The sequence below is a fragment of the Gadus macrocephalus genome, chromosome 3 (genome assembly GCF_031168955.1).
Source record: "Gadus macrocephalus chromosome 3, ASM3116895v1".
Taxonomy (NCBI): domain Eukaryota; kingdom Metazoa; phylum Chordata; class Actinopteri; order Gadiformes; family Gadidae; genus Gadus; species Gadus macrocephalus.
Genome location: NC_082384.1, coordinates 18,582,221 through 18,597,220, shown reverse-complemented (window position 1 = coordinate 18,597,220; position 15,000 = coordinate 18,582,221). Strand labels below are relative to the sequence as shown.

Genomic DNA, 15,000 nt, shown 5'->3' with positions numbered 1-15,000 from the left:
GAGACAAACACCAGGCTGTGGTGACTCGGGATAGGCTGCATGGTATCACATGGGGCGCCACACACCGCACCGGCACACAGTGGGTGTGGTGAAATGCAAATCATCCCCTCCTGTCATCCATGAACTTGAGACAACGATGCGATGGCTCTCACGCAGCCACGCCCCCTGCCCCAACACTCACACACTCATTGGGTGATGGGGTGGTAGGGCACTGGTGGTACAAGGTAGGTAGGTAGGTAGGGGTGGTCTCCATGGCTATGACCGACAGGCCAGCCTACCTGACGGCCAGTCCCCACCTTTGGAGCCGGACTGTACCACCCGACCGGGTCGAACGGGGGAGCTCCTGTGTCTGCCCAGCCCAGAGCGACCCATGAGGGCGGCCAGGAATTGGGGGGTTTTGGTCCCTACAGCGGGGTGGGGGGAGGGGTTAGGTGGAGGAAGGCGGAGAGAACAGTCCCCACAACACCAGCCCCAGACTAACTCCCACACACACACAAGCCCACACACACAGACACACACACAGACACACAAAGAAGACATGTACACAAACACACAGAAAACATAAACACACACCACATGACAAGACATGCTCGCACAGAAGAGCAGAATTGAGCTTTGTTGTTAGTCATATCACATTGGCAAGCAAGAGATAACTTATTCAGAGATATAACTAAAGGTTTTAGTGTAGGATTTTCTCCTTAACAGCTCTGGAATTCTCACACAAAATAAAGAAAACAGCTAATGTTGAGGATTATTTTTAAGATAACATTATCGTAGAAGAACTAAGAAGAAATTTGTCCTTTGTTTGTTTGAAAGGACATTTTAAACCTTAAAAAAACCTTTAAACCTCTTTCATTTTATGTTGGATTATGTTGGGTTAGAAAGACCCACTAAACATAGTGATGCGTTAAAGTGTGGAGAGTTTTGCTACCAAAATAAATTGACTGAGATGTGTAACTTAGGCTGTTACAACAGCGGCCGAAACTGTGAGGGATTCCATTCAGGAGAATCCTACAAAAACATGAAAGTACCTTTCAAATGCTATCTCCTTTAAATTAAGTTATGAAACATATCAGTATACAACAGTACACAGTACACTCACATGCACATGCTCAGAAAACATCCAAAACACACAAACACACACACATACCAACACACAGGGTAAACAAAAAGGGAACATGAAAAGGATATGCTCCGAGGGTACAGTATTTAAGGAAATACTGTAACACAACATAGCAAAGGTTAGTGTGAACATGAAAACAGTGAAAACGGCGGGTAACCTAGCATAACACTGAGCTTATGTATTGTAGGTTCAACAGCAAGGTAGTGGTACACTCTCAGACAGTGTTGCGCCAAGGTGTACCAGACTTTGCCCAAGGGAATGGAGGTTTCTCTTTTTAGACAAATGATACTGTCTGGAAACATCCTAGGAGCCCAGTTACTACAAGTCCTCTGATTTATCCTAACATCAAACGCACATATATCACCGGCTCCCAACTCCCTATTTACTCTCCAGTCACAAAGTGAGGAACTCAATGTAAACACGACCACAATGCTGTAAATGCCAAGAGCAAAATGGTTTGACTCAAGTTGTAGTGCATATTAGACCTCGTCATCAAACCAGGCGTAATATGGAGCAAGTAATAATTAAGATGGTTAACAATCTTTATTGCTTCATGTATAGTTTGCATTTCAGGCTGAGCATGCACACACATGGAAATGTAGTTTATTTTTATAAATCACCAATGCATAAAGTTTGTCCACAAGGCTTGCTCTAATGATCGTTTCCACATAGACGTAAAAGGCATACAGAAGCAACACATAGCATAAACAAAAAACAGCCGCAAGCTCAAAGAGACTAACAACCACACACTTTCACACACCGGATTGCAGACGTGGAACTACAGCCTAAGTCCCTCTAAACCTGTTTGTGTAAATAACGTAAATTATGTCACATATTGCCAAGCGCATTAACAAGAGACTGTAGCGAGATCAGCTGTAGAATAGTAGAATAAGAAAATCCATCTCATTTTATTGCTTTCTCTGCACTTCTGTGGGAAAATGATAATAAATCACAGTTTATAAAGTTACCATAACTACCGCTATCTTGTATCCTGCGTACCATACAAATACTCTCAACTATGTGAGTATTTGTATCGGACGGAAGTCATATTCACTGATATATACTAATAACATATATTTATAATAACTTTATTACTTCGATTTGTTGCACCATCTTGATCTACAGACCTCACCAGTGGTAACCTACAGACGTTTCCCCCCTTATAGTTCAAAGTACCACGGTAAGAAGTGGCACCCAGCATTCTCTGGTGAGCTCTAAGAAGTCATTCTTGATACAGAAGAGTTAAAGTAGAGCTCAAACCAAAGTTTGGAAAAGCATCAACGGTATGTTAAAACCTAAATAAACTTGTACTGCATAATCCTAAGAAATACCAATACCTACTAAGCCTAGGTCCCCAACCACACAAGCATTACACAGAGGACATGAACTTGTATTTAACTGTATGTGTTAACACTCCTGCAGACTAATGCTCTCACTGTACAAAACGGCTAATTGTACATAAGTGATGTCTTATCTGCCGGGGAATTGCTGAGAGAGAGCATAGCTCTGTGCAGTGAACCTTAGAGAGGCCACGATGTGTGTGTTCTCTCCATCCTATTCTCTCCTCCATTCAAACAGACACACACATGGGCAAGCAAGCACGCACGCATGCACACACACACACACACACACACACACACACACACACACACACACACACACACACACACACACACACATACACACACACACACACACACACACACCACAAACTACTCAGCAGAGATTAAAAACCAGGTACCTTATGATGATAATGTGCCAACGCTATTCTAAAATCTGTGTGTGTGTGTGTGTGTGTGTGTGTGTGTGTGTGTGTGTGTGTGTGTGTGTGTTTGGGGGGGGGGGGGGGGGGGGGGTTGAGTGCAGGTGTGAGACTGCAATGCTTGTGTGTGCCTTCGGGTGTGATTAAGTTTGTTTGTGTCTGTGTGAATGTGTGTATGTGCGAGCAAGCCAGCGTGTACACATACAAGCATCTGCAGGCATGTGTGAGTAAGCCTGTTTGTGTCTTTCTGTCTATGTGTGCGTGTGGGTGTGTCTGTGAATGTGTGCACGAGCCAGCCAGCCAGCCAGCCAGCCAGCCAGCCTGCCAGCCTGCATGAGTGTGCTTCCCCGTGTCCGTCTGTCTGCGAGTGTGTGCGTGTGCGAGCGTGCCGTGTCTGCCAGTCTGCGTGCATGTGTGTGTGTCCGCGGCTGCGTCCTCACCCGCGGTGACCGTGTCCTTATCCTTCGCGTTGAGCTCCTCCACCTCGGCCCGCCGCCGCAGCTCGAACCGCCGGGCGTGTCCCTCGCGGGGCTTCCACAGCTCCTGCAGCAGCAGGGGCTTCTCGTTGTCCCCCATGGCGCGCAGGCACTCCGTCCTCCAGCCCACGCCGTCCCCGCTGCCCTCCAGGCGGCCGATCACGTCGCACAGCACGTAGGAGTGGGCGGCGCCCTTGTTGAGCGAGTAGCGCTCCAGCGCCTCCTTGACCAGCTCCTGGGCGCTAGAGCGGTGCGTGGCCAGCACGCTCTTGTAGTTGGCGCCGGCACAGATCTCGTCCCCGAAGATCTTCAGCACGCCGGGGGCGGAGCTCTGCGTGGACAGCTCCGCCGGGTCGTCGGCCGGCCGCTCCGGGGGCTCCGCGTCGGAGCAGCGCTCGCCGCGCGCCACCGGCACGCCGTTCTCGGCCGGCACGCGGTCCCTGTAGCTCAGCGTGCGGTACAACACCTGGTGGGGGACGGGGGGGTGGGCAGACAGCACATGCTGAGTGGGTGGCGTGGATGAACAGTCAGCCGCACACAGGTTTGACGACACACAGGTTTGGCATCGTACAAAACAGCTGACAAACCAGTAAAGGCCATAGTTAAAGGGGACATATTATGCCACCAGGTGTTAGCCTTACAAGCCGTTTCGAAAAACCGCCCCATATGACATCACTAGTGGGCGTGTCCACCTAGATCTGGGCTGGATAGATGAGCAACGTTTACTTCAGTCCACTGGGTAGGCTGGTAGACTGATCCATCCAGCACAGATCTAGGTGGACACGCCCACTAGTGATGTCATATGGGGCAGAACGGCTTGTAAGGCTAATCACACTCACACCTGGTGGTATAATGAGGTCCCCATTAAAGTTATGAATGATAATGTGTGTGTGTGTGTGTGTGTGTGTGTGTGTGTGTGTGTGCGTGCGTGTGCGTCAGTGTGTATACCTGGGTGAAGGTCCTGCTCTGGCGTTTCAGACGGCTCTTTGACGGTAGGGACATGCTGGCCCCCGATGACGAGCCGTAGAACATGATGCTGCTGCCTCTGCTGTCAGACCCTTGACAACTGGAAAATACAAACACACACGCACACAGGCACATCCAGACACGCACACACACAAAATCACACACTCACCTCAACAGTTGGAAATTGGTATTCAAACAACACACTCAAGAGGGACAGACTGTATCTATAAACTGCAACGTAAAGGTTTATTTCCCATGCCAAAAAGGCTGTTTGATTTGAATTGACAGACAGAGAGGGTGAGAAACCCATAGACAGCAAGTGTGAGAAGAGAGAGAGAGAGAGAGAGAGAGAGAGAGAGAGAGAGAGAGAGAGAGAGAGAGAGAGAGAGAGAGAGAGAGAGAGGCAGACAGAGAGAGAGAGAGAGAGAGAGAGAGAGAGAGAGAGAGAGAGAGAGAGACCGAGAGAGAAAGAGAGACAGACAGAGAGAGAGAGAGGAAGAGAGAGGCAGACAGAGAAACATTGAGCAACAGAGACGGAGAGCAAGGATAGAGTCAGAGAGGCAGAGAGAAAGACTGACCCGAGAGAGCAAGATTGACAGAGAAAGAGAGATTGAGACAGACAGACCGATAGACAGACAGAGAGAATGAAATAGGGGGGGAGCAAGGACAGACAGACAGGCAGGCAGACAGACAAAGCTAGTTTGTCCCAAGGGAGATGAAGTACCTGTTAGAAAGTGACCCTGAGGTGCCACAACGCTGTCTCTGGGTTGAAGGTTGGAGGTTTGGAGTCAGATGTTGCTCATGTCTCAGACTGTCTTGTAGCCCTGGTCGGGAAACAGAGCAGGATGGTGTCACTTTTCAGACAAACCTGAGACCTGCACTCCATCTAATCCGACCAAGGTGTTCATTTATATTGTATCCTATCAGTTTTTAAACTATGATACAAATTCCAGACTATGAGTATATTTGTTTCATATTTATTTTTTGCTACATAATAAAAAACAAATGTAGGTCAAATGTCCATGAGGCTTTTTGCAAGTCTTCACAAAGCAGGTGAATTTGCAGAAAACTGAGGCAAATTCATGTTTAGAAGTGCTAGTGACTTTTTGGAAACTTTCATGTCTTGAAAACCTACTAAAATCGGTAACCATAGAAACCATTCTTTCTGGGTCAAATGCGTTTCCCTGTCTGAACATTGGGTTATCTTTGGACTGTTAGAAAATACAAGAGAAAGACTAAAAGAAAAAAGATAGAATATATACTTATTACATAGAATATAACTCTATAGTGAAGTACACTTCACTTTGATCAGGTATTATTATTATCATTATTATAATTTGTATTATTATCCATTATGAATCCTCAAGCAACCACATACCTCTAGAATGATTTTTTTTTTTACTTCATTATAGTATGCTGTTAATAGCAGCATACTTGACCTTACTAGAAGGTCTTATGTTCCTTTGATACAACGCTTTGTTCTTTTTACAAACCTGAAAGGCAGATTGAAATATGTTGACTTTGCAAGCATTGGTGGGATAACGTGACTATTTTAAATACTCGCTAATCCAGAGTAATCTGGCTACTTGGCCGCAGTTATCTCAATCCATGGGCCAACAGACCCCTGGCACACACACACACACACACACACACACACACACGCACACACGCACACACGCACACTCGCACACACACACACACACACACACACACACACACACACACACACACACACACACACACACACACACACACACACACACACACACACACACACACACACACACACACACACACACACACACACATTCACACGCACGGACACAGTTTAAACAACAGAATGACCCGCACGGTGCCACCAAACCAGGCTACATTTTAAAGTCTAATTAAGTCAATTAAGGTGCAATGTTTACTGCGCCTTTTGTGTTGCTATTTCGTGAACGTCTGTCCTTGTGCAGAACGCTCGAAGGTCAGCATTAAACCATGCATACTACCAAATTAACTATAATATTGCACTATAACAAGAGTTGGCGTGTTGGTGGTTCATTTGACATTTATTTACGCCTGTTTGCTACTTATGTGGCAGTTTGGTCGTCAGTAGCAACCACCAGCGCAACAAAAGCTAGTAGAAAATTCCGCCGTGGCGCGAGCGAGCCATCCGTTAAACTCCACCGACGTTGTAACACCAATGGTGTTACGGCGGGGTTTCCCGTGCTCGCAATTTATTTTAAATCCGCGTAAATCATTTATCACAAGTTTATTCGTGCATTGGATAGACGGTTAATAACACAATACTGTGGGGAAAAAATAGGCCTGTTTTTAATTGGAACCTAAGCAGTTATATCGAATCTAACTGGTCGTTATAAATGGATGTCGGCCTAATAAGCTCAGTAAAGTTGATGCATGACTTCCATCAGTTTGGCTATCGGTGACTAGGTGAGTCCCTGAGACAGGCGGCTACCGGGTGTCTATTGCATGTGTAGTGGTGGTCTACTCACGCAGTCTGCAATGCGTGGTTCCGCGGTGCTGGGGAATCCTCGGTGTCGCTTTAATTCCATCTCACTTTAAACATACCACGCCGAGTCATAGGCAACACATAAAACGCCTCTCTATGCCGAGCGAAACATAGTCCAACGCTTATAGTGAGTCCTCAGCCACCACCCTCGTTAACTTGAACTATAAGACACCATTTATATCCTCTGTTTCCATTTGCACATCACACAGTCAAGTGGTCCAGCAATACCTACTGCCTCCGGCGACCGCATTCCAATTGACGCTAGCTCAGCCCCGAGTGGGAGCGGAAACATCCGAAGATTTCAGACAGGTCTTTTCCTCGGGTGCACCTGCTAAGTCTGCGACCTGGGCTAATATCGCCGTCTAGTGGAGAACAGAGGTAACAGCAACAACGCGTGGGTAGGTGACGCGCGGATGTATTTTAAACTGAATGACGCTCCGAGTTTTCTACTGTTACGTGATGATATTGACGATATTGGAAAGGAAGGAACTTGAACGGCAATAGGCTTGGAGTAATGGACTAGTTTGGGTGACTTTTGGCTTTAATTGCATAAACTGATACTATTGAAGTCAAGTAGGCCATGACCTTCTTGGAAAAAAAGACAATCTAAAATCGCAAAACAAATAAAACCTTTCACAGGGAAGGTATATACTCATGTAAAAGACCTTTATTAAAAGACAAAAAATACAAAATATACAAGAATTGCTGGCATCACATAGTAATCACCAACATGTAAGCACCACAGACACAATGGCATTTGAAATATGGAAAGGATAGTGAGGGTAAGGGGAGAGAGAGAGAGAGAGAGAGAGAGAGAGAGAGAGAGAGAGAGAGAGAGAGAGAGAGAGAGAGAGAGAGAGAGAGAGAGAGAGAGACAGAAATCAATAGTTGGGGTGCAGACCTGGTCAATAAGACTTTTCTAGTTGCCTATATTTAATTTATTTTACCAGCATTTGCCACTCTAACATTAATACCTCATATTCTGCAGCCGTTAATATTGACCAGCCTGACAAACATCGGCCAGACGAGTGGCATCAAGAGAGAGAGAGCAAGAGAGAGCGAGAGTGAGAGCGAGAGCAAGAGCGAGAGAGACAGAGGACAGACAGAGGGAGAGAGCGAGGGAGTGGCGGTTAATATAATTTGTGTCTAAGCAGAACCGAGACAGCATCCTATGGCCCAAATAATCACCAGCAGCACTAAGACCACAAGAAGCAGCAGACTCCAGCATCGTAGAGCATCAAGAAATACTGTGCATCGTAGTAATAACTATAATTATAATAATAATGAAGATACAAATAATTATGATGATAGCCATGTTCACAAAGGCTTCATAAAGGGCTTAGATCACCACGGAGATGCAGGGCCCTCACGTCATAAGATAGACATCGAGGCCCCATTAGAGCAGAAATCCATTCAGGAGTGGCCTCTGCATTCTAGGGTCCAGGAGTACATTATCCCTGCACAAACCTTTAACCTTCCTATCGAGTACAGTATCAGCACTTATAGAGGACTCCATCATCTCACCACACTGACTGGAACAAACGGATCGTTTTAAACTTCTGGCAGTTGAAAAGAAGCAATGGATCGTCCATTAAAAGATGTCAGTATGTCAGCATTGCAATGTAGAGAGTCTTTCTCCAATGAGTTTTGCCCGTGTCTTAATATAATAAACAAGGGACAAAACGAAAAAAGCCAGCTTTCGTACAATGCAGGCGTGGTACACTATTTAATATTATTTTAATACTATTGATAAATACTAAAACGTCTGTACAGTACTTACAAAAAACTGATACATTTGCCATGATTAGAGTTATTTTAAACAACAAATAAAAACTGTGTTTACTTTTTTTTTGTTTTTTTTGTCTTTCAAAAAGTACACATAGTATTTGGTCATGAAACAGTTAACTGGAATGATTGAGTTCGAGTCTCTTGTTGTCTGGGTGTGTTCAGAGGCAGTGAAGCAGCAGGAGGGGAAGGGGGGCCGGGACAAGAGGGCTGGGCATCGGGGAAATTGATTGCTCGATCCATTGCATACTCAATGCACAATGTTGAGATATGTGCAAAAAACAACAACATATCAAAGCTTCTTAGCTGTCAATACACATGTAGACCAGCATGTATTAATGCAAGCCTTTACATTTGAATCCAGAATAAAAAAAAAAAACTCAATAAGCTTTCTTATAATGTTATTATCATAAAAACATTTTTTTTTGTTCCAACACAAAGTTCACTGTAGACTAAAAGCAGACAGACTCATCATAGTTTCACAATATAACCTAATAGAATAACAAAATAAAGACAAAAGGAACAAGTGAGGCATTAAAAGGACATTTCTAATGCCTTCTGACAATACATAGGTGCTGTACAATATGACCCAGCTGTAATAGCCAACCTAGTACTTGCTAGTACATTCTTCCTGGTTAGTCACGCTAGCGCAGTGAGCTACCACTGTTAACTAACTCTCTGTCAGGCCCCGATCACACTGAATACTCTTTGAGCAGCTGGGGTGGTGGCGTCTATCTTGCTATTGGTATCCATGGAAACCGAGTGTTTTGCTAGCTTCTGTTGCGTCGCTGAGGGCCTTGCTTTTTTCTGCGGTGAGTGCCTTGTGTGAGTGACTGGCACAGAGGCCACCCAGGAACAAAGTGGCCAACGGAATTAAAGGTTACATGGAGATGTTCTACGGTGGATTTGCAACAGCAAAAAAGGCGCAAGGGGCTGCTCTGCAAAAAAAGGCTTTCATGTTTTACAGCCTGCAAAGGTCTTCTGTGTGATCGCTCCTCAACACTGCCTCGCCGTCAGGCGTGTCCCATGTTCCATGTGCTATCACATGTGGAGTAGATACAAGGGGTGGGTGTTATGATTCTTACACTATCCTCATCGTGCGCGGTGCGTTCAAGGTATACGTGTTAAGAGTGTAAACATTGACTCAGCCGATTTGAGGCTTTGGGTTCAGGGGAATCAAGAGTACCCCCCAATAGACGCGGTATACGCGTGCATGCCAGACAGACGCGCACACACACAAACACACGCGCACGCACACACACCTGAGATGCCGTACTATTGGGCCAGATTGTTCAACAATACTATAGCTTCGGTTTCCTTTTTTTTAAAGTGTGAAGTACACAGCATTAGAGCAGTAGTGTGCTATGAATTCAGCTTCCTGGCAGTGTGTTTCTATGGTGATTCAGTGGTTCCTCCCCCTTGTTGAGGTTAAACCCCAATTCACCCGACATGGTGGATTTCATCTCAAACTAGTAACGCGGTGCAAAACTGTATAGTAAAACGAATTAAGAAAATCTATAGCAATGCTATATAGTAACATGTGTTGTGAGTTGATCCCAATACTCTTTCACTAAAACTAAAATATAGTTGTGAATATCTATATGCTGGTTATAAAAAAAAAAAATACATTCTAGTGTAGTGCTTGATTAGGGAAATCATAACAGTTACACACTGACAAAAAAGCCCATACTAAATCATAACATACCAAACGAATAGCACACATTCTAGGGCTCTGGTCATGTTTGATACCATAAATATGTATTTCTAAATAGAACCAAACCAATATTTACACCGACGAGGAGAACACCTCAATGCAAAGTAACGCAATAATGACAGTGAGTCAGGCAGCGCTACTCTCGTGTGCTATCAACTCATTCAACTGAACCTTTTACAAAACTTAAACGTCTGGACCAAAGCGTCTTCAGCGAGAGCCTCAGAAGTGTTCTCCTCGTAGTGTCCTGTGATTTCCCTCAATGACAGGAGCCGTTTCCCGACTCCGATGAGGTCAGAGCTGATGTCACCTGGACGTCTGCACCTGATTGGCCTGCTGGGCGTAGAGGTACTTCCAGATGGCGTAGTAGTGGACGGCTGCTCCCATGGCGACGAACAGGTGCCAGATGGCGTGGGCAAACGGGACGACGCCGTCGCTCTTGAAGAAGACCATTCCCAGGCAGTAGAAGGCCCCGCCGATCAGCAGCTCATACAGGCCAGCCTGCTCGGGCTGGGGGGGGGGGGGGGGGGGGGGGGGGGGGGCAAGGGAGGGTTTTACACAGACTGTACCAACTCTGGGCCGGGTTATGTAAGCACTACGATGTACACGGAGCAAAGGAGGAAGGGCTTCTCACCATTGAGAGAATCACCAAAGCAGGGAAGACGCCCATCACTGAATAACAGATCAACTCCATGATCTTATATCTGAGGAGAAGAGTTTTACGTTAGGAATACAGCCGGTAAAGACGGTAGGTCGGTAGGTTCCGGGTTGGTGAGACAGCATGTTATGTGTTCTGCTGTTCACTTTGAAAATGTGGGGGAATGATGTTGTCTGAGAGGAACACAGCGTGAACAAAACCACTGCGTTCCGGTAAACATGGATTATATAAACTTGGCTTTGAACGGAGCGAGATAATATGGCATGACTCATACAATCAATGCAGACCAAATATACCAGATGGAATAAATGACCATCTGGTAATAAATTCGGGACGCAAATGTGAAAGAATTTGGTTTTACATTATCATTTACAAATATTCATGTATTCAATAACTATTCAAATCACAATTTGCAACTTGAAAGATAATTTAATGATTCCCTGAGCCGGACAGACAAGCAGACAGACTGATGGACTGACAGACTGACCTCTCATGGAAGAAGAAGACGTAGGTGGTCCCGATGGACGCCATGACCCAGACCAACCAGCGCATGTGGGACGCCCACGGACCCAGCTCCCGGAGGTTCAGCCTGTAGACACACAGGCATTAACACACACACAGACACACACACACACACACACACACACACAAGCTCCCCCCCGCAACGTTTCCGTGCAAAAACATCCACGCACACACTTAACACAAATGCCATCACACAGCCACATGCAAAAACACTCACATATAAATGCACCCGCACACATATAAATGCAACCACACCCACATCGCACACACACCGCCCCCTCACACTCACACACAAATGTACTCATGGACGCACACACACACACACACACACACACACACACACACACACACACACACACACACACACACACACACACACACACACACACACACACACACACACAAACAAACACTGAGTGCTGCTTAGCTCACCAGGGAGCATAGGAGGCAGCGATGAAGAAGTAGATCACCATCCTGTCACACATATGGAAGCAGTGCTCCACGGACCTGAGAAGGACACAACCCGCACACATTAGCCTCTTTAACCCTGTGTATCTACCACAGGGATGTGATCCTATAACCCTCTGTGTCTACCACAGGGATGTGTCCATCAGCCCCTATAACCCTCTGTGTCTACCACAGGGATGTGACCATTAGACCCTCTGTATCTACCACAGGGATGTGACCATCAGGCCCTATAACCCTCTGTGTCTACCACAGGGATGTGACCATTAGACCCTCTGTATCTACCACAGGGATGTGACCATCAGGCCCTATAACCCTCTGTGTATCTACCCCAGGGATGTGACCCTATAACCCTCTGTGTATCTACCACAGGGATGTGACCATCAGACCCTATAACCCTCTGTATCTACCACAGGGATGTGACCATCAGACCCTATAACCCTCTGTGTATCTACCACAGGGATGTGACCATCAGACCCTATAACCCTGTGTGTCTACCACAGGGATGTGACCATCAGACCCTATAACCCTGTGTGTCTACCACAGGGATGTGACCATTATACCCTTTAACCCTCTGTGTGTCTATCACAGGGATGTGACCCTATAACCCTCTGTGTCTACCACAGGGATGTGACCCTTATACCCTATAACCCTCTGTTTCTTCTTAAGGGATGCGATCAACACCCTTAAACCTCTGTTTAGATCAGGCAAGTTCACGTTCAACCCTCATGCTGTCTGTTCAACTCTCCCCATCTCACCTACAGGGATGTGCGATGGGACCATTATTCACCAGCCAATGATGGATGGCTGGAATGAACATGTGATCAATCTATCGGGTTGGGCCGACATTCATTGAGCATGTAACCTCATTGAGGTAAGAAGGTTATGATTAGGAAAAAGTAATGTGTGTGTGACGTGTGTGTGTGTGTGTGTGCGTGCGTGTGTGTGTGTGTGTCCATTATGTACCGCAGGTGGCTCTTCTTCCAGGCCACAGTGTGGAAGAGGGTGGAGATGATGAAGAGTGAGCTAAGCCCCGCCCCATAGAGCCAGGCCGACACACGCTCCCATTGGTCATCGGAGCGGAAGTGCAGCATGGAGCTGCCCAGCAGGCTGGGGATTATCCACAGCTACAGGAGAAGGCCATGAAGAAGAAGGTTCATTCATTACAGATTGAACAATACAATTTTGAATTGTGAAAGGTAAAATGTAAATAATCGCAAGTCCGTTTTTTTTAATTTCCATGAGGAGAAATGTTTGATCAGTTGGTCTGGAAAAACATTAAAATATGCATGAAAAGAATGCAAAAATATGTATGAAATGAATGTGAATACACAAATGTGTTTGTGCATTTGTAAACAATACCTCAATGTAAATATATCTCTATACACTTGTTATAAAATAGGATTGCATCGCTAAATAAATGTTTCTCATTTCTAGCGGTTGATCTACTTAGGAAATTATAATCTTTTGACCTACAGATTAATTCAAATTGTGTGTGTGTGTGTGTCTTTGTGTGCAAGTCTGTGCATGTGTGCGTGTGTGTGTGCGCATATGTGTATGTGTGTGTGTGTGTGTGTGCGTCAGATAAATGGTTACCGCGTGCGTGGCACAGTTAGCTGCATGCTCGTACTCCGTGGGCTGGTATCGTTTGTTGGATGGAACCGGATTGTTCATAAACCTAGGACATATTGAACAAAATGTACAATGTGAGCGTGACATGGTTTTATGAATTTACGTGGTCCCGAGCCCTCCTGCCTAACCCAGCATGCGTTGCCGTTTGATACGTGAAAGGAGCCTCCTGTAATATATTCACAAAGACAGTCATTTATGTGAATACATATTTGTCTCTGTTTTCTTACAAACACCTTTTATGAGGGCGCCCCCATCCAACCACCCACTCCCCACGCCCTCTTCTCTTAACGGCAACGCGTTGGCCCAGGCACACACACGCTTTAACTTGTTGCCGTTACTGCTGTTGCCAGGCAACGGCTGCTGTTGCCTGGCAACAACTGATAACCACAGACTGATGGAACCCGAACGTCTATCTTTCATTCTTTCGTTCGAAATTCAATACATGTAGATTAACCTATGCGTCTTAGCACAGATCGGCCCACTCGGGAACAGACTCATAAATAATCACGCAGGAAGAGATATATGCATGGGCGTGGAGAGCGGATCCCGGATGTTCCTCTGGTCATTGTCTTTGGTAGAAATTGATTTTACATGTTCTGCTTTGTGGTTCCATCCTACTTCTCGATCCGTCTCTGTGATTCATGTGCGGAGGGGGAAATCGTAAGCAGAAAGGGAAACCATGCCCATGTGTGCAAACACAAACACAAAGTCAAGGAAGCATGCAAACACACACACACGCACATGCGCACAAACACATGGTACAACGCACAAAACCCCCTCACACACCATCCCCCTCCTTGCTTTTTTCCGTTGCATCTTTTACAGCAAGGTTTCATAAGAGACCTAGATTCCGTACATCATAGACAAACACACACACACACACACACACACACACACACACACACACACACACACACACACACACACACACACACACACACACACACACACACACACACACACACACACACACACACACACAAACACACAAAGGGACAATTATAGGGAGGATGCCTGTAGGGGATTCCTATCAAGAAAACGATCCGTGTAGGATAGATGCGTTAGTAGACATAACCACATTTATCTCCACTTAAAACTAACATGCTTATTAACACGATGTGCCTTGAAAAAAACTTGAAAGCTTCCAATATGAACGTGGTATGAACAATGTGGTAGCCAAACACACACACACACACACACACACGCACACACACGCACACAGCCACTACCGCTATACACTTGCATGCCTCATACTTTTGTTCAAGGGGCTCAAAACGATGCTGGCCAATAAAACACATGTACATGACCGCAGGCGAACCAATGTGAGTGCTTCCACTAAAACCTTATTACATCATAACAGGGGGCTGTGCAATGGTGTGTGATAG

The 15,000-nt window shown here is 45.8% G+C and overlaps 2 protein-coding genes across 2 annotated transcripts in view; both read right to left on the bottom strand.

The window, feature by feature from the left end:
- The window catches only part of radil (Ras association and DIL domains), a 25,292-nt gene extending 18,086 nt beyond the window's left edge, over positions 1-7,206 (bottom strand). Inside the window, exons 1-5 of the mRNA XM_060047823.1 lie at positions 6,826-7,206; positions 5,052-5,151; positions 4,310-4,427; positions 3,326-3,827; positions 297-404 (exon numbers count right to left, since the gene is read on the bottom strand). Of these exons, the coding sequence (XP_059903806.1) occupies positions 297-404; positions 3,326-3,827; positions 4,310-4,393 (694 nt within the window). The 5' untranslated portion in view covers positions 4,394-4,427; positions 5,052-5,151; positions 6,826-7,206. The remainder of the gene's footprint in view (positions 1-296; positions 405-3,325; positions 3,828-4,309; positions 4,428-5,051; positions 5,152-6,825) is intronic.
- A 288-nt stretch (positions 7,207-7,494) lies between these two features.
- On the bottom strand, positions 7,495-14,968 carry LOC132454457 (monocyte to macrophage differentiation factor 2-like). Its single transcript, XM_060047821.1, has 6 exons — positions 13,580-14,968; positions 12,950-13,110; positions 11,951-12,025; positions 11,484-11,585; positions 10,973-11,042; positions 7,495-10,848 (listed from the first exon to the last, which is right to left on the bottom strand). The coding sequence occupies exons 1-6, from the start codon at positions 13,700-13,702 to the stop codon at positions 10,645-10,647; spliced, it is 735 nt and encodes a 244-aa protein (XP_059903804.1). The 5' UTR covers positions 13,703-14,968; the 3' UTR covers positions 7,495-10,644.
- Between the last annotated feature and the right edge of the window lie 32 nt (positions 14,969-15,000).